Consider the following 20,358-nt stretch of genomic DNA (forward strand, 5'->3'; position numbering starts at 1 on the left):
CATAGCTCATGGTAGATGGTAGTTTAAATCGATATTTAAGAAATCGTATAATTTTTTTCTGGATTCGTTCAATACGTTGAATATACACATCGTATTGAGGGTTCCATACTTGAGATGCATATTCAAGATTGCTTCTAACTAAAGCACAGTAAAGTATTTTAATTGTTTTTAATTGAGTGAAATCTTTTGATGATCGGCATAGGTACCCTAACATTTTTGATGCTTTATTAACAATTTGATTTAAATGTTCACTGAATAAAAGTTTGCTATCGATTATAACACCTAAATCGCGTACTTCAGAAACCTTGTCTAGCACATGATCTTTAATTTTATAATTAGATTGAAAAACGTTACGTTTTCGTGTAAAACTAATTGTACAACATTTAGATACGTTGAGATCTAGTCTATTTATATTACAGTAGCGATCAAGTCTAAATAGATCATCCTGCAAAAGCATTTGGTCATTAAGATTGTTCACTACCCTGAAAATCTTCATGTCATCAGCAAAGAGCAAAAATTCTGAATTTTGAAAGCAAGCATCAATGTCATGAATAAATATAATAAATAATAGGGGCCCCAGCAAAGAACCTTGAGGGACACCGGATGGTACATTACTCCAATGCGACGTGTAACCATTGAGAACCACAGCTTGACATCTATTATTTACATAAGAAGAGAACCATCGAAACAAGTCACCTCTTATTCCGGCCATAGAAAGTTTGATTAGCAGTAGGTCGTGGTCAATTCTATCAAAAGCTTTGCTGTAATCTGTGTAAACTGCATCTACTTATAGAGTAAGTTCATCTCTATCAGCTAATTTATTCAAGCCTCTATGTGGCTAGGCATCCTTTTCGTAATAGGAGAGGGTACATGGAGCTTAGACCCACCATGCTACTCCATGAAGCTTCAATAGCTCGACGGTAAAGAGGCCGGACTTACCACCGAGGGTGGTGGATCGATCCCCAGCCGCTGGACCAATGTCGTACCCATTCCTAACACTGTTTTCTTACTAGGGATGTTAAATTCATTAACGACCCCTATCAAATGACCGGAATAATGATAATGACCGGCACCGACCTCTTAACGTGCTCTCCGATGCACGGCACGGATGTAAAGTAAGCTAATGTTCATATTTTCCACAGACCACTTTATGAAAAGCAACGAGATGCACGGTCTGCGAATGCCCGCGAATGCAGCGATATGGTCGTATCTGTTCTTCCTGACGCCCTCCAAGTTCCTGTACAAACTCTACTGCTTCTTCCTGCACTGGGTGCCGGCGTACATAGTGGACGCTGTCTTAGTTCTGATTGGGAAGAAACCTATGTAAGTTTTTAGTAAAGTTAGGATTTATACCTACTAAATGCATTGGCGTATCTAGAATTATTTCCTGGGGTGGGCCTACATATCACTGAACAGAGACGACACTCAATATAAAAATTTCGTTAGCAATATTTGTAGACGCAGACCTCTGAAATGGCTCGAATTATTTATTATTTTTCTTTGTATCTATGGTAGGTATCAGAAAAGGTCATAATATATTTTTCAAAATATTTATTACTTATAGGTTTCTCTTTATTATAAGTTGTATTTGTTATTATTTGATATTTTAAATGATATTTTCTGTAAAATTATTAGTATTTCGGCGTTCATCATAGAATTTCAAATCGGTAGCCCAGTATCCTAGGATAGGCACTGGACTATTCTAGGGTGGGCCCGGCCCACCCGGCCCACCCGCTATATACGCCTATGATTAAATGATTGTTGAAAACTGCATCAATATAGTATAGGTACCTACTTACTTAGTTTTGGTTTTGCACAAACATTATTTTTCACTGCAGGGCCTCTGGTGAGTTGTCACCATAACATCAATCAAACCTGTAACTATTATTGAAAACCTGAAACCATCATTAAAAACCTTACTCGGACTAGTAGTTTTGAAGATACGTAACGACATTGGTTTTCCCAGGCAACAAAAACGCAAGCTACACAGCGTCTTCGCCGGCGTAGACGAGGTCCCCGATATCTGACGTCACTTAGACGGGAGCTTTTAACCCATGATCTCGGGGACACCTGAACTGATACACTCACTCAGAGGAGACGCCCTTATATTCTGCTTCTGCCTTCGGGCCCCATCGTACACCTTACGATAACCAGAACTTACGAATATTTGAACTTAAAGTTATAGTTTATAGATATACTTAGATATAGATATTCTTAAACAGATATTTTGTACACCTACTCGTACCTACACATACCTACGTATCTTTTCTTTTTTACAGGTTAAGAAAAGCTTATAAGAAAATAGAGAAATTCTCCGGAGTCCTCGGATATTTCGCCCTCAGGGAGTGGAAGTTTCATAACAAAAACACCATAAAATTACACCAAGAATTGTGCGAAACAGACAAAGATCTCTTCCACTTTGACCTCAGCACCTTAGATTGGGACGAGTACTGTAGAGCTTACGTCAAAGGAGTAAGGATTCACCTCCTGAAGGACCCTCTCGATACCATACCGCAAGGTAGAAGGAAACAATTCAGACTGAAGCTGTTACACTATTTCTTTATTAGTGTCATTTGCTTCGCTTTAATAAAATTATTTATTTTCTTAATAAGAATGCTATTAGGTTAAATTTTAGTTAACGATTCTATTATTATAATTGTTATCATTAAGTTTGTTAGACTGTGTTTTTATTGATACTCGGGTATGTTTGTAATAGTAAGCAAATAGATATGTGTATTTGTAGTAGTATTATGTGATATTTTATATGAACAATATCCAATTCCTCATCATTCATTTGTTACATAAAACCAAATTCGACGTGCACTGTTTACCAAAAAACAAATTAAATGAGGGTATGAATCGTTTTTCATTTCACACCTAATAATATTATAATTAATAAAAGCTTCGACCAACATTATATGAAGCTCTCGTTTAACTGTTGGATCAAGGGTCGGACACAGAAAGCATTCTTGAGACAATGCGTATTGTGAGGAAGTTCCTCACACTAGAGCCCTGACCACCGGTTGCTTTGGGTTGGGTTGGTTGACCCGCAGCGGGAGAATTGAAATTTTTAATAGTGTTATGTATTATATTATTAATTTATAACAATGGTAAAAATTAAAAAAAGAACATAAATAAATAAATGAGAGACTATTATAGTTAACTTGTACTTAAATTAATGAGAATAAATGTGATTAATAAGCTTAAAACAAATTAGATATTGTTAAGTAATATCTTTGGAATTATAACATTTTATCACCATTTAATGAAAAAAAAATGATGCATAATTTAAATGAGTTATGAAATGGCATGCGATTTTTACTTTAATTTCTAATTTGTTTGTTGTTAAACAGTGCACAACGAGTATATCAAGCCAACGAAAAATAAGTTTCACAAATGAAAAATCTCAATAACCTGGATATTTCGCGGGTAGTTTTAATTTCTTGGAAAATTTTCATAAGCGTTACACCCCCTCTTGCCTCGGAGATCACGTTATCTCAATATCATTTAATACTGAGACTTTTGAGATTACAAAGTCAAACATTTTAACCTTAATACCCGGATTGAAGCAGTATGGTGGGTCTAAGATCAAAATCTCTACTAGAAAGAGGGAGGCCTGTGAACTCGTTAGGTATAAAGTAAGACAATAAACAAGTTGATAATGATGACGATTCATTTCCATATTATTAAAATTAGCCGCATTTATCGTATTTTTTTGGGTTGTTTTAATTAAATTTAGTAGGTCATGTAATTATTGGTATTATAATGAATAACATTGCAAAACAATTGTCTTACAAGCTAATTACTTCGATAATGTATGTAGGTAGAAGACGAGTATTAAGTAGGCATCTACTATACCTATTTAAGTAAATTCGATATTCAAGTTAACCTGTAGGTACTCAGTGGCGTAACTAGGTATGGGCGAAGCGGACGGCCACTCACAGTTTTACGCCAAAGGGGGCCTCTCGCACCTTGCGGGGTAATTTTGACTAAAGAAAGACTGATCACATCAATTAGACGTTAGGTCTAATTGATGTGATCAGTTATGAAAATTGCGCAAATTGTCAATAATTATCTTCATGATTGTAGTGACTATTCTTAATATCCTCGTACAGTATTTGCCATTCTGTAATTTAATTTTGACTGAAGAAACGTCACGACTGACCACATCAATTAATTGATGTGATCCATTTTCTGACTGGATTAACTTCTTTGTGTTATATCCCCGCAAGCTAAACTATTATTATCACCCACTCTACGTCTGTTCTGACAAATTAATTGTGAGAGGAATGGAAATATTGGTCATATTTAAAAAGTTAAGTACGGCAAATAAAAAAGTTATTTAATACAATTTAGTTTATACATTGCGTGCTCAAATCGTGTTTAGTTAGATGCAATTTTGTATAGGATGTTTTAATTAAATGAAAATAATAAAACTATGTACCTAATTTAATCTGTCTTTTATTTGGGTATTATTTTCCGTTGGAAAAGGAAGTGGACTGTAAAGCCTACTTTTTCGACATGGCGCTTCGTGGTACAATATCCCGGGGCCCTCAAATCCTTACCAGAAAATCGCGATCGAATGAACTGTACTTGGAAAATTTCGAAAACGAAAAAGAGGATGATAAAGCTTAGCGTTTATAAGTATCCTACTAATATTAAAAAACGCGAAAGTTTGTACGGATGTTTAGAGGTTAGTTACTCTATATCGCCGCTACTACTGTAGCGATTTAGCTGAAATTTGGTATGGAAATACATTTTACTCTGGATTAACACATAGGTAGGTTCAAATCTGGACTGCATTTAAAAAATTAAATATTACGTATTTCAAATGGTGAAGGGGTTATCGTAAGAATTTTCTTAATTCTCATGTATGAAGTCTGGCAATCCGCATTGTGCCAGCGTGGTGGACTAAGGCCTAACCCCTCTATATCTCTCATTCTAAGAGGAGACTCGTGCTCATCAGTGAGCCGAATATGGGTTGTTTTGTTAATGAACGAAGATCAAGTCATCAAGACAACTTAATTCATGTTTTGTTTGAAGCAGCAGAAGTAGCAATAAAACTCTGTTCACTTACAAATATCATTTTATTACCATTTAACAACACAACTACGATACATTCGTAAATAACAATTGCGGTTAAACAAAGACTATAAAAGAATGTGTTTGTGCTATATAAACATAAAATAAAAAATACTAACGTGCAGTACAAATGTTCATACTGTTGTTTAAAAATATTACTATTATCACTCGATATATTTTGTTATTATAATTAGATGTTTTTGAGAAAAGGTACGTATACAGTCATTACTTCAGAAAAAACGGCATAGAATTGCAAATGAACCGAGAAGGATAAATATAAAAATTAAATCAAAACAGCAACTATGTGTTGAGTCAAAAATTTCGTATCACAACCAATGATATTACACTATTAGATACGTTACGTGCCTACAAAATCATCGCAAAGTGTTCTAAAACTCAGCTACTCACTCCTCTGGGCACAATTTTTTGTTTAGTTACATAATATAATTATTTTTAGCAGACTCAGAAGTAGATTACAAAAATAAGAAAACCAATGTCGAACAAAGGTCAACTAACAACTTTCACAACTTTTGTCTGGAAAACTAAATTAAATTAACAAATCAAACTGTAACCAAAATAAGACCCTAGAATGCCCTTGAGTGGAGTCATGCACTTGTGAACGTTGTGTGTAAGATTAAGGACGCCTTTGACAATTAACTAACACTCCCCTTTTCCACTCAAGTCACTCTCCCCGCCTATCCCAAGTAACTCATAAAGAATTACACAACAAGAAATGTGGACGGCTCGAACGCCACGAGTATACTGAAGCCGAACGTACGACGAGCGCCTTATATCGCAAGTCGTTTCCGCCAACCGATCGGTACCCCTCTCTAACTCCCCACCTCTTTAAGTCGCGCCACCTGGCGTCATATCTGTCTCGGACTACTATTTCCTACATTATAATATATAACTTTTACACTTCCTGACAACACAACTCGACATTGTAGACAGAATTTAGGAAATATGCAAATTGCATGCATATGCATATGGAAATTGTCGTTGTTTGCTATGCGAATAAATGAAATTAAGAGAATTAGCCACTTTTGGCAGCTTCAGTTTCGACGCGCTAGTGACATGTCTAATAGTATAAAATCTTTGCCTGCAGGAGCATGGACTGACAAACTTAATAAAAAAAGACGGTCTGGTTATCACAGGCTCTCAAACTACAATGACGATCAACTGTTTACAGAACTTCCATATTTCTTTGGCACACAAACCATTTTGTCTTATACCAACATTATGTTGGTATAAAACAAATAAACATACAAAACAGAACTTCCCTTTTTGGAAGTCGGTTAAAAATATATTAAAATCCATTTGGTAAGTTAATTTTGATAATGTTAAAGAATAATAATTTTGTAAAATCTATAAATATATGTATTTTTATTAAAACACACAAGGAACTTTTGCTGCTAAAAAGTAAAAAAACTTGTACAATTATAAATATTGAACCTATTTAGTTAGGTATAATATCATCATTACAAATTACTATTTCCATTTATTTTACAATAATGAAAATATATAGTTCACAAAATTTTGTTATAGATATCAGTTTTTTCTTTTAATTATCAAATCGTTATACCTATATCATATTCCTAATAGGTATAGTACGCGGCCTGTAAGTTGGACTATGTGCAGTAACACATTTTCGGGTGTTAGCGAACTACGGTCAGTGGTGCCAGTAACCATAGCAACATGAAGACGCAATTAAAATCGCGTATGAAATTTTCAATTATCTAACACTTTTATTTATAATTGCACCTGCGGTAACTACTGTCATTTTGGTTCAACTTCCTTGCCGGGGTCTATACCAACTTTAAATTGAAAAATAATAATTAACAAAATTCAACTAAAAGCATCTGATATAGCGAGACTTTAACATCAATAAACATAATAATTAATTATTATTTGATTAATCAACAAAAATACAAAAATCACAATAATTAATACCTGTCAATCATCACTTCTATCCCGTGACAAGTGACAATCACATACATAGTTAATCGTCGACATCATCCATACAATAATATTTATTATTTATAATAATCGTAACCACGATAATAATTTTCAGTTTTTTACCCTTTTAAAGTACAGGAGCCGGAATTGGAAATTTGGGATTTACTCGAGCGCGGCAGATGAGCATAAGAGATACCTCATGTTGTACGTCCACCATATAATATTGGTGGGTACGTTTAAAACAACCCACAAAAAATACATAGCCCACCAGCACGAGAGATTTTTATTTATAGCTTAAAACTGTGCATTTAGAAAAATCTGAAGATTTGAGCGTAATCTAAAGGAGTGTGATGGTTGCAATGTTGCAAAATAAGTTGACTTTCCATTCTTGATCATATCTTTATTATTTTGAAGGACATAATCCTAGAAAAACAAAAATATTCATCCAATTTCCCCAAGCTGAAGTAATACAAAGTGTCTCTAAAATCTGTGAACGCTTTTCCCATCACTGAAAGTAGAAATTTTTACAAGATTTTCATCAAAATGTAGCAAAACTGTATGTTCTGTACTGTAATGTAGCAAAACTCACCACGATGCTCGAGTAAATCCCAAAGTAACATTCATGGGCTCCTCTACTATTTGCAACATCATAATTATGTTTTATTTGATTTTATATGTTTCATTGATTCACTCATTTATACAATCACTGATCATAATAATCATTGTCAACATTACTCAAACAATATGATTATAATCATTGTCAACATTACTCAAACAGTATGATTATAATCAATGTCAACGTTTCTCAAACAATGTGATCATTGTCAACATTACTCAAACAATATGATTATAATCATTGTCAACGTTACTCAAACAATATGATTAGAATCATTGTCAACATTACTCAAACAATATGATTATAATCATTGTCAACATTACTCAAAACAATATGATTAGAATCATTGTCAATGTTACTCAAACAATATGATTATGATTATTAAGAATAATTTAATTACCTTAATTTATATAATTGCAAAAAGACAATCGTCACAATGATTGTCGTAATTTTCACACAGTAAGAAACAATTATAATCATCACGTCATGATTCTTTTATATTGTTACAGTGTTTTATTTAACAGGGAAAGTAATGGAAATCATTGAATTTACAGAAAAAAAAAATTGAGAAAGTTTTAGAAACTTCTCTTAATCTTATGAAAACTTTTTTGAAAAGGTACAAGTAAATACCTAAAGTTGTTGAAAATTTTGTTTGTCTATTCGTTATTCTTTGGTATTTTTGAACCGATAATCTTAGATCAACACAGGGCGTGTAATATATACAGAAAAAGAATATCCAAAAAATTCTGAATAACACGCGAACCAAGTCGTAGGCGGCTCACTAGTGTTACAACAAATGGGAGCATAAAAGGCTTAAACAAAGATCATAATGTGTTTTACTTTTTACTAAAACCATAGACAAAGCAGAACCACTGTCACAGAGTAGAGATGTATGACAGATGATTATTCTCATTTCCGCAGTAAAGCACCAATTAGTCTATACGTTTCGTACACTACATAGTGCATAGACATGTGTGTTTGTATGTCATTACATGACGGTGCATTGCGACGCGTCTTGGCCGGCCGGCGCGACGAAACCTTCCGGGGGGGCGGATATGTCACCAACCAACTCGGTGGGGGGTTGTCCTAGGTCTTGCATCTGAAATAAAAGTATGTTTAAAAAAAAAATACATACAGCCGAACATAGAACCTCCTCCTTTTTGGAAGTCGGTTAAATATAATATTTTTTATCTTTATATTTAAAAAGGTATAATTTTTTTATATGACCTCTGCCTCGGATTCCGGAGGGTGTGGATTCAAATCCGGTCCAGGGCATGCACGTCCAATTTTTCAGTTGTGTGCAATTTAAGAAATTAAATATCAATGTCTCAATCGGTGAAGGAAAACATCCTGAGGAAACCTGCATACCAGAGAATTATCTTAATTCTCTGAGTGTGTGAAGTCTGCCAATCCGCATCGGGCCAGCGTGGTGGACTATTGGCCTAACCCCTCTCATTCTGAGAGGAGACTTTAAAGTGTGTAGTTTTTTTTCCACACAGCGATAAAAGTATATAACCATTTATTATTTCCATCATCTAATCTACCAAATCTAATCGATTCCAATGACGCTTTAGTAACTCCAAATTTAGCATCCCGGGCTCCCCTACTATCACTTCCAACTATTCGTTTGGTATGGCAAGATACTTTTACTATCTACATCTACCGACCTGTATATATTTAATGCATGCATCTGCAAATAAATAAATTGATTGATTTATTGAGTGATTGATTGATTGATTGATTGATTGGTTGATTGATTAAGGTTGGAAAAGAAATGTTACCTGTTGCATCAATTTGAGTACGGTATCGAAGCGTTTTCGTTTGACGTCCTCCGCGTCGGTCTCTTGCTCCGGCTCCAGCTCGGCGCACACCTGCTGCATGAGACTTTGCTGCTGCTCAAATCTAAAGTGGGGTATAAAGTTTTTGAAAGTGCGATATAAAAAACTGTTTTCCAAGTGCTTATACGTATTTACACGATATCAAAAGCAAAACACAATCACTTTCTTTCAGTAGAAGTGAGGAAGATAGAGATTTTGAACAACATATAGGATTCTTTTTATTCTGGAAAAAACAATGGTTCAAGTTAAAAAATAGATTTTACGCGAGCGGAGTATTTATATAACAATACACGAACGAATGTACTCCTGTATTATTGTCCACTTGTCCACTTCGACCCCCTAAACTCTATAAAAGCGACTCAAATAAACTCTATAAAAGCGCCTCAAATTTCAATATCCAACAATGCATCATTTTGTTATATCCCAAAGGGTTCAGGCAATGTCATGGATAAAAAACATGGCTTCCTTCCACGGCTTAACTTATTCATACACTTATCGTCACATTTCCACCAATTTACACAAAATCTTGAGAAATTATATAATTAAATCTCACTCACTTATTCTATCTATTTGTAAAAATCGCATGAAAATTTATTCAGTAGTTTTATAATTGGTACAGATTTAAAAAATAAAAATAAATTAAAAGATCTTTGGTGTAAATAAGAACTCTAACTATGGGCCTTATTAGAAGGCTCAAAATCACTCAGCGGGCGACTGAGCGAGCTATGCTTGGAGTTTCTTTGCGTGATTGACATATCTCGGAAAGTCGCGAATCTGGGGTGGCAATGGGAAGGGCACATAGTTCGAAGAGCCGATGGACGTTGGGGTCCCAAGGTGCTGGAATAGCGACCCCGCACCGGTAAGCGCAGTGTTTGTCGACCCCCACTAGGTGAACCGAGGATATCAAGCGGGTTGCAGGGATCCGCTGGATGCTGTCGGCTCGAGACCGTTGTGCTTGGAGGTCCATGCAAGAGGCCTACGTCCAGCAGTAAACGTCCATCGGCTGATAATGATGAAGATGATGAAATAAGAACTCTTACCTCTCATATTCACTCTGTTCAATCTTCCCTTTGTTCTCCGCTAGCCAGGCTGGGTACTTCTCCACCAGTTCCTTGAGCGATGGGTAGAGTACCTCCTTAGATAATAGAGACTGCATCATGCCTTGCATGAAAGGTAGGAACATGTTGCCTTCCTGAAAATTAAATGAAGTTGGCCAAAATAGTATAGGCCCACAAGCTAGATCTTCACGATATAGCGTGTGGGTACTATCTTGATTATTCCGACCGCTAAGCATTGCTGAAATTCGGCGTGGTTGCCGGGTTAATACAGGTAAGTAAGTTGTGCAGAATCAAGGTGCTGATAGACTTCAGCATTCACTTATAACAGAACATCAAGCATTCGCCGCCATTCGTTTTTATATTTGTCGAACTAAACAATCGCCAAGCATAGAGCCAAATAATGCTACGAAGATCTTGAGAATTCTAGCGAACGCTCTATTCGGTGCTCGTCAAAGATATTTTTCTCCGCAAAAAGCTCCAAGCAAATTTGCTCACTAGAATATTCGCCAGAATTCTCGGTAGAATGCTCGCTAAAATGTACTCGTATTTTACTGTGATGTACCTAACATTCGCACGAACTTTCATACGTGCGATCGTTATTTTTTTATTTCATCATAATTCTACACTATTTCGTTATTTTAGACAGCTGAACAGTAGTCTGACCAGATAATATAGAGATTTAAGCGGCTAGTTTCATGTTTAGCAAACATGCCTGAAAAAAATACTATTTAACGTAACTTTTATAAATAGTACTTATATTTATTAAAGTGTACTTATTTCACTTATTTTCTTATGTTTCACTCTTATGGGAATAAAATAATATAACAAAAGCATCTCACCTGGTTACCTCCGTCTCCAAGGTTGAAGTTATTGAACATATTTGCAAGATCCGCGTCCGAAAACGGAGTCTGTAGATTTTCCGCGTTAGTATTTAGGTTCTGAAGAGTTTGTGATATCGCCGCTGACACCTTTAAAAGAAAATCATAAGTTAATCGAGAAATTTACTGTAACCACTATTAATACATGTTTTGTGATCACTGCCTTTAGAAATCAAGTGTCAAGCGAAAACTTCTCATGATGTTAAACGAAGCTTTTCGCTTTGAGTGTCTTAAACTGTTGTTTTAACAATAGTTAGTTGATAAAAATGTAATGAAATGAGTTTACTGAATACTAAACTAGCAGATGCACCGCGTAGAACCCGTTCCCTTGGGAATACGGGGATAATACATAGTCTATGACACTTACAAATAACGCGGCTTTCAATTAGTGAAAGAGTCTTCAAAATAGGTTCGGTAGATCTAAAGATTACCTCCTACAATTTCACAAACACGAACTTAACCTCTTTAAAATATTACAACTATAGATAAATAAATAGTATAGGTTTGCGCTTGATTACAACCATGCCTGGTGGAAAGCAATGATGATGAGGGTTAGCGCGACTAGAATGACTATTAACTGGCTTGAATATATACAAAGTTATTGATCGGTGTCTAGGATATACCACGTGGAGGTTAAATTTATCTCACCGGCATTATTTCAGATTTGTCACCGCACGGATAGTCTAGAATCTAGATAGACTAGCTTTGTGTTAAAATAAACAAAATGTAAATTTATCTTCTAACTATGCCTCATAAGAAGTCTCAAAGTCACTCGGCGTGCGATGGAGCGAGCAATGCTCGGAATTTCTGTGTGATCGAATCAGAAATGAGGAGTTCCGCAGGACCTAAATCACTGAAATAGCTCAGCGAGTCGCGCAATTGAAGTGGCAATGGGCAGGGCACATGGTTCGAAGAGCCGATGGACGTTGGGGTCCAACGTGCTGGCGGCTCGAGGCTGGTGTTCGGAAGTGCAGGATAGAGGCCCAGCAGTGGACGCCCATCGGCTGTTAATGATGATGATGTTTATCTTACCTAAATTTTGTGAGGTTTAATAACTGAGTAACCACGTGTTCGCAACGCTCTAACACAACCTGTAGCTTACTACGGCGTTGAGAATGGTTTGACGTCACACAGCCACAGTTTATTAAGTTGTAACATGAGTTGCATAGTGCATAGTCACCTTTAGGGTAGCCACACACGTATCGATTTACTTGCACAAGTATACTGCCACGTGGACAACGCATTGGAAGCTACTTGCGCAAGTAAGATTTTCTAATTTAAAGAAATTAAATATCTCGTGTCCCAAACGGTGATGAAAAAAATCGTAAGGAAACCTGCATACCAGAGAATTTCTTAATTTTCTGCATGTGTGAAGGCTGCCAATCCGTATTGGGCCAGCGTGGTGGACTATTGGCCTAACCCCTCTCATTCTGAGAGATTCAAAATCGTATTGTTGGTTTGATGTGAACAAATTTAATATGTGTGGTGAAACATATATCGTATCGTAACACTATCTCACAGTTAGAAGCGTTATACGTTATGTGTGGAGGAACCCTAAGTATCATGTTACATTAATCAAAATGCTGACTCCGTTATTCCTGTTTGATTGACACTACTGTTTGCGCGTTATTTTAACTATGAGACCAACTGACGCGCGGGAAACAAATCCGGCCAAGTGTGTGTCGGACTCGCGCACTAAGGGTACCGTACTCTTATCTATAAAACCGGCTAAGTGCGTGTCGGGCCACATGCTGTGTAGGGTTCCGTAGATTAAGTTAGCACTTTGATCCCTTATGTAATGCACAAAAATACCGATTACGATACTCCACACCATGGGACAGACGATAAAAAGTTCATCCTCACTTTGCATGTAGGGAAGGAATCCCATTTTTTTTTTCAATTTTTTTAACCATTTTATAAACGTAATATACATATATGTAGTATACTCGTATATGTATAGTAATATACTAAATTTCAGCTTTCTACTTTAAATAGACTCTAGATATATCTTACTGACAACTTTTTGTTTTTAATTACCTAACAACGGAATGCAATTTTCGATTTCCAATCACGTTTTTAAAGTCGGTTGACAATAACTCTTTAAATAGCAATTGCTACTTAGCTGTTATAGTTTTCCTTGTAATTTTAATATTTAATTTTTTTCACGTATCCTGCTTAAATAACCGTTTAGCCGGTAGAGGGACACTTGGCTCTAACAAAGACTTGCTCTTAAAAGCTTAATATTCTACAAACAGATCCCTTAACCGAAAAATATTGGTAGAAGACCCCTTAGGTATATCTTTATATTTATGACGATAAATAAATATTATGATAATACAAGTAAAAAAAAATCATTCCTACTTTACACTTAAGGGAGGTACCCTAAAAACAACTTAAGATTTTATTCTACGACTTTTTTCACATTCAGTGACATAGGGACGGACAGACAGGCAAAACTATAAGGGTTCCTTGTGGACTTAAAATCACGTTTGTTGTAGGGGTGCCCCTTAAATATTACATTTCATTCTGTATTTCAGTATTTGTCATAAATAAAATCAACTGTCTAAGTATCAATGTTCATAAGATACAGCCTGGTGACAGACGGACGGACGGACGGACGGACAGCGGAATCTTAGTAATAGGGTCCCGTTTTACCCTTTAGATTCATCATAATCATTAACAGCCGATGGACGTCCACTGCTGGACATAGGCCTCTTGCATGGACTTCCAAACAAAACGGTCTCGATTCGCCAGCATCCAGCGGCTCCCTGCAATCTGCTTGATGTCCTCAGTCCACCTAGTTCCGTAACCCAGGGTTACGGAACCCTAATATGCAACTATGGCCTTGGCTATTTGTGTTCGCACGTGACTTTGTTTCGCGTTCTTGGTAATATTGTAGCAGACGGTCAGACCACGCTGTTTGCAGACAAACTGTGCAGATATAGTTACAAATACGAGTACCAGTAAGAATATATTACGAATACATTATACAACATTACAAATTCATAAATGTTGAACTAGTATATAGTAGACCATAGACATCATCATCACCAGCCTATTATAAAGGCCCACTAGCTTCAGGTCTACTACTTTAGAGTGCTTTCCATGAAAGAAGTCTCGCAGCTAAAACCTGAACTAAAATTGACACAAATGACAATAAGACCGCCATTACCAATTCACAATGGGCGCCATTAAGGCATTAGCGCCGCGTACGAGACTTGTTTCATGAAAAGGAATGTTGTTTCCACAAGGGAGATATGCAGCTAGATCCTTATGTTATAAGTCTGATGATAGGAGCGATTGAAGACGAAGTTTTATTAATATACTTTAACATTGTTTCGCAAAAGTTTTTATAATCGTAACGCCTAGCGAGACAGGTCCTTAATGTAATTAGTCTGATGATAGGAGCGATTGAAGACGAAGTTTTGTTCCCATAGTTTAACATTGTTTTGTATAAGATTTTAGAATCGCATTAGATCGACGATCATATACTTTGACAGAAAAGTAACGTATAGCGAGACAGGTCCTTATGTAATTAGTCTGATGATAGGAGCGATTGATGACGAAGTTTTATTCATATAACAGTTGAATATTGTTTTGTATACCTCATCTATTTTCTCTTGTACCGCAGGGTCTGCGGGCGGTGGCTCGGTGACGGCTCCTTCCGTAGGCGGCTTTAACACTTGTGCGGCGGCTTCTAATAACCATCAAATCACACTAATATTATAATAGCGAAAGTATGTGTGGAAATGTGTAAGTGCATATGTTTGTTTGTTACTCCGAAACTACTGGACTGATTTTTCTGTTAACTTAAATTAATTAAACCTGTTAAATTAAATTAACTTATAGACTATTTTTTTATTCTCGAAGTACCCATAGACCTAATACCAGTGGGATTTGTGCAACAAAAATAATTTCATTGAAACAAAGTGCCAAGCGATCAATAGTGTTCTTATAAACATATCATTATATTTAATCTACCAACAACCAGGCCTAGTTTCAAATCCCCTCTTCTATAAGGAGCGAGCTCCTTCTCGCTTCTTAAAGGAGAGAGGATTCTGTTATACCTACCACAGTGTGCAACAGTTAGGTTGGCTTACAGTGATGTTTGATTCTGTAACAATCACTATCTTCGAGAGTTCAGGACTTGTGACCAAGGGATGTACAGTTAAGGTTACTCCTTTAAAATTGGTAAACCCTTCTCTGTTTGTCTTGCTCTTCCTGCCCAACCATGTTTAGTATTTATTCATTTATTTATCACACTAATATTATAAAGGCGAAAGTTCGTGTCTAAGTGTGTATGTTTGTTCCTCCTTTACACTGCGGCTACTGAAGCGATTTGGCAGAAATTTGTAATGGAAATAGATTTTACTCTGGATTAACACAGGCTACTTTCATCCCGGAAAAAAAGCCATGGTTCCCGCGGGATTTGTGAAAAACTGAGTTCCATCGGGCGTTCGTTAGTTATGTAAATCTTTTTAGTGCAACTTGTGCGTTTGTGAGGTTATATAGCAGCGGGAAAGGGTTGAATTTGAATAAATACTAACCTGCCATTTTAGAAAATGTCTGTGCAATTTGTTCCTGTGATATTTGGTCCTCTGCAACAAATAAAACATTTTTACAATATCATAACAGTTGTTTTTAAATATTATTATTGCATTACACATCCAACTAATATTATAAATGTGAAATTCTGTATGGATATTTGTTAGTTTCACACAAAAACTACAAATAGGTTTGGCTGAAACTTGGAATAAAACGGAATATGGAACCAATTTTCAAAATTCTTTGTCATAAATTTTATTGCTGTATTCCCACTGAAACAGTATATTTTTAATTTTTTACAAGTTAGCCCTTAACTACAATCTCATCTGATGGTAAGTGATGATGCAATCTAAGATGGAAGCGGGTTAACTTGTGAGGAGTAGGATGAAATCCACACCCCTTTCGCTTTCTATACGACATCGTAACGGAACGCTAAGTCGCTTGGCGGTACGTCTTTATCGGTAAGGTGGTAACTACCAACGGCCGAAGCCCCCCACCAGTTAGACTTAGAATTAAGAAAACCTCAATCGGCCCAGCCGGGGATCAAACCCAGGATCTCCATCTTGTAAATCCACGGCCCATATCACTGCGCCACGGAGGTCGTCAAGTCGTCGTTATAAACCTATATTCGGCTCACTGCTGAGCTCGAGTCTCCTCTCAGAATGAGGGGGTTAAGCCAATATTCCACCACGCTGGCAGCACACGCGGAGAATAAAGAAAATTCTCTGGTATGCAGGTATCCTCACGATGTTTTCCTTCACCGTTTGAGACACGTGATATTTAATTTCATAAAATGCACAGAACTGAATAATTGGTAGTGCATGCCCCGGACCAGATTCAAACCTACACCCCCCAGAATCAAAGACGGAGGACATATCCACAAGGTGATATACATAGTTAGTTACAAATAAAACTACCTGGTACTCCACTAAATCCGCCGAGAATGGCAGCCATGTTACTTTCAAACTGGGCAGCGGCTTCTTTTATAAACTCCTCACTCCACATATTCTGTGGGACTTCCTGAGGATTTGCCTCCCGATCTAGCCTCTTTGTCATTTCATCTAAGGCACCTGAAATAGAATTATGTATTGCTTGTGTGATACTAATCGTTCATGGAAAGATGGCAAGTTATGACGTCCTTCCATCACAAGGATTAGAAGGGAAGATAAAAAAATATTTTCCAAATTTCATATTACAACTTTGTACAGTTCAGTAAAGTTTCTGTTAGTTGTCAATAGGAAATAGCTTATTTAATGCAAAGCTTGACTGAGTTCGCTAGTTACTAACTTAAATTGGAATGGCAAGATAATTGATGTTAAATAATTTTTTGTAAAATCAAATTCATTAAAGCCTCAATAGCTCAACGGTAAGCACAGTCGGACTCATCACCGAGGGGTGGTGGTTCGATCCCCGCCCCATTGGTCTATTCGTGCCCACTCCTAACACAGTTTTATCAACTAGTTGGAGGGGATTGGGAATATTGGTCACATTAAAAAAATGATATGGCAAATATTCTTTAAAAAAAAAATTATTTAGAAATAGGCTCATATTTTAACAAGCACTTTTGAAACTTTAATTTGATTTGTCTGTATTGTGTCTACTAGCAAGATATAAGGTTAAGAGCCGGTAAGCAATACATTTGTTGTTTTAAAATAATCATTATTTACCATGTTCAATAAGTAATGTTTTTTTAAGTATCAATAAAATAAACAAAAGGACCACCTGACATGCTAAGTCATTTTCTATAATAATGTTTGTTTGTTTAGAGCCTCAATAGCTGGGAATATTGGTCATATAAAGAAAAATTAGCAAATATACTTTAAAAAAAATGTTAAATCTCAATTCAGCTTTGCAGTTGGAGTTCAAATAAGTGTGGCACTTATTGTTCACTTATGTTATGTAATTGTGCCACAAATACAGAAACCATGAATATGGAATGGTATTTGATATGGGATACATTATTAGGTGACAAAATAAATAAGGGCTCCATTTTTGTACTACATAATATGTTCGGAATTCTAAAAATATATGAAAGAAAATAAATTAATTGAAGTTTTTGACCATATTGATTAATTTTTATCTTCGATCTTAGACAATTGTTTAAAGAATTTTGTAATTATTTTTTGCTTAGCCGTTTTTAAAAGCTTCTTTAATTCAGACTGATATTCAGCCACTATTTTTAAACCTTCACTTCTCTACATCACATTTACTATTTCATTCCATTTGCCTTTTCAGCAATATTTGCAACATAAAGTTTAAATTTGCTGATGTGAATAACATATTTAGCTGCTAATATAGGAATTGGGCCATAAACTAAAACCACAAATAGTGAAAATGCAATGATATTTACATATTGTCTAGTTGTATGTTCAGAAAGATAGAAAGACAGAAAGATAATATAGAACTTAGTAGTCGCTAAATTCGGATCAAACAAATTTTTTGTGGTGCTTTTGTAGGGACATTTCCTATCTTTAGTATAAAATTATCATTGTGAAAATGTGAATAATGGCAGAGAATAAGTAGCTTTTACTGTACTTCAATGGATGACTCTATGTCACTACTAGCCATGTTTACAGTTTGACCATTTGTGAACAACTAAAAATCTGATAAAATATTTAGTCCATGACTTCTACCTTTTAGTCATGGTCAACAGTGTACATGTTTACAATTCATTCTTTTGAAAAGAATGAATTTCTTAAAAAAAAACAAACAACAAAAGAATATACACAGCTATGTGGTTTTCACTAATTTTGGCATTTTGGCAACTTTGACGGCCGCGTGGCGCAGTGGGTAGTGACCCTGCTTCCTGCATCCACAGTCGTGGGTTCGATTCCCACAACTGGAAAATATTTGTGTGATGAGCATGGATGTTTTCCAGTGTCTGTGTGTATTTATATTTTTATTATATAAGTATTTATACGTAGTATGTAAATGTATATGAATATTATAATATCAACTATCTTAGTACCCATAACACAAGCTACTCTGTATGCTTACATTGGGGCTAGATAGTGATGTGTATTGTGTAAGTATATTTATTTATTTATATTTAACTCAAAAGGTACTTTTTATTACTTATTTCTTGTCATTGCATGTGGGTGTAATGTTATCATTGTATGAAATATGTATCCTTGTATGAAAGGCAAATTGTATCAAATCATTGTATCAAAGCCATGTGATGTCGATGCTTTAGTGTGTTTGTCGTTAAGTTTCCTTTGTACTTCTATTAACTTATAGATTTATGGAGTTAGTAGTATACTAGTTATGTAAAATTATTTGTACCGAATAGTGTTGACAATGATGAAATTTTTCAAGAGTCCAAAGTTTACAAAATTACACGCAAATATTTTTTGGAGGAAAAAAAGTTAAATCATTACTATTCGGTTCCAATGGGACTTCTGCTAATTCATGTCTAATTATTTATGCCATTATTATTGTATGAGGAATTAAAGACGACGTTGTGTAACATGTATTTAGGTTATAAATATTAAATTTCCACTTACTGTTCATCAAGTCTTCCAGTTCAGGGTCGGCGTCCTTTTTTGCAACATCCTTATTTTCCGACATTATTATGATTTTTTTAGATTAACTATTTATAAATAGAAAAAATAGAAATACAGAAAAGACGAAATTTATTCTTTAGCAATATTCTCAAAATTTTTGACAAACACAAAATTATTGCCAGTTAATTTTCTATCACAAGACTGTCATAGACAATTTTTTTTCTGTATGCGCTTCACACATTTTCTAAAAAAACTGAAAGTAAGTTATTTATCGCTTCGAGCGCGTGGAGCCATAGAGTAGTATAATACATTGCGTGGAGCTCGATGTAAACCTTTCAACCCCTTTTTCATCACCTCCTGTTGATATTTTTGCATGTGTTATACACACCACTCATCATTTTACAAAAAGATAACTTGAAACGAGAACGAATTATAAAAAAGAAATCAACCACTTTTTAACCCTTTAGGTACCCCTAGAATTTTTGAAAAATCTTTAATACCATTATTTTTAAGTATTATTCTAAAGTATTTATCTAACCCATATCCTATTACCTACTACTCGTACCTCTACCCTACTCTAACCCTATCCTACTACCCCTACTTTAAGTATCCTATGTTCATCTCTTAGTTTAAGCTACCTCCCTACCCATTTCTAGCGATATCGGTACAGCCGTTTTTGAGTTAAACGGAGACTAACACAACTTTTCTCTAATACGAGTACTTTTAAACTCTTGATATCTTTAATAATCTTTATTAAGTTGTCTAAACAACAACAACAGTTTCGCCTAGGCAGATCGAAAATATCACTCTCTCTTTCGTCCCATAGCAAAAATTTAAAGAAAGGATTCTGATCTGGCCGCTATTGGTTGACTGTTGACTTTC

The 20,358-nt window shown here is 35.6% G+C and overlaps 2 protein-coding genes across 2 annotated transcripts in view; one reads left to right on the plus strand and one right to left on the minus strand.

Annotated features, from left to right (window-relative positions):
- LOC112058627 (fatty acyl-CoA reductase wat) overlaps window positions 1–4,453 on the plus strand; it is a 60,307-nt gene extending 55,854 nt beyond the window's left edge. Inside the window, exons 10-11 of the mRNA XM_024099543.2 lie at window positions 1,143–1,323; window positions 2,280–4,453. Of these exons, the coding sequence (XP_023955311.2) occupies window positions 1,143–1,323; window positions 2,280–2,628 (530 nt within the window). The 3' untranslated portion in view covers window positions 2,629–4,453. The remainder of the gene's footprint in view (window positions 1–1,142; window positions 1,324–2,279) is intronic.
- A 2,879-nt stretch (window positions 4,454–7,332) lies between these two features.
- On the minus strand, window positions 7,333–19,657 carry LOC112058628 (peroxisomal biogenesis factor 19). The gene is made up of 8 exons (XM_024099544.2): window positions 19,477–19,657; window positions 16,891–17,043; window positions 15,976–16,026; window positions 15,034–15,125; window positions 11,390–11,518; window positions 10,533–10,684; window positions 9,436–9,556; window positions 7,333–8,753 (listed from the first exon to the last, which is right to left on the minus strand). Exons 1-8 carry the CDS (start codon window positions 19,538–19,540, stop codon window positions 8,643–8,645), a joined length of 873 nt encoding a protein of 290 aa, XP_023955312.1. The 5' UTR covers window positions 19,541–19,657; the 3' UTR covers window positions 7,333–8,642.
- Between the last annotated feature and the right edge of the window lie 701 nt (window positions 19,658–20,358).

Source organism: Bicyclus anynana, chromosome 8, assembly GCF_947172395.1.
Source record: "Bicyclus anynana chromosome 8, ilBicAnyn1.1, whole genome shotgun sequence".
In the NCBI taxonomy this organism is placed as follows: Eukaryota; Metazoa; Arthropoda; class Insecta; order Lepidoptera; family Nymphalidae; genus Bicyclus; species Bicyclus anynana.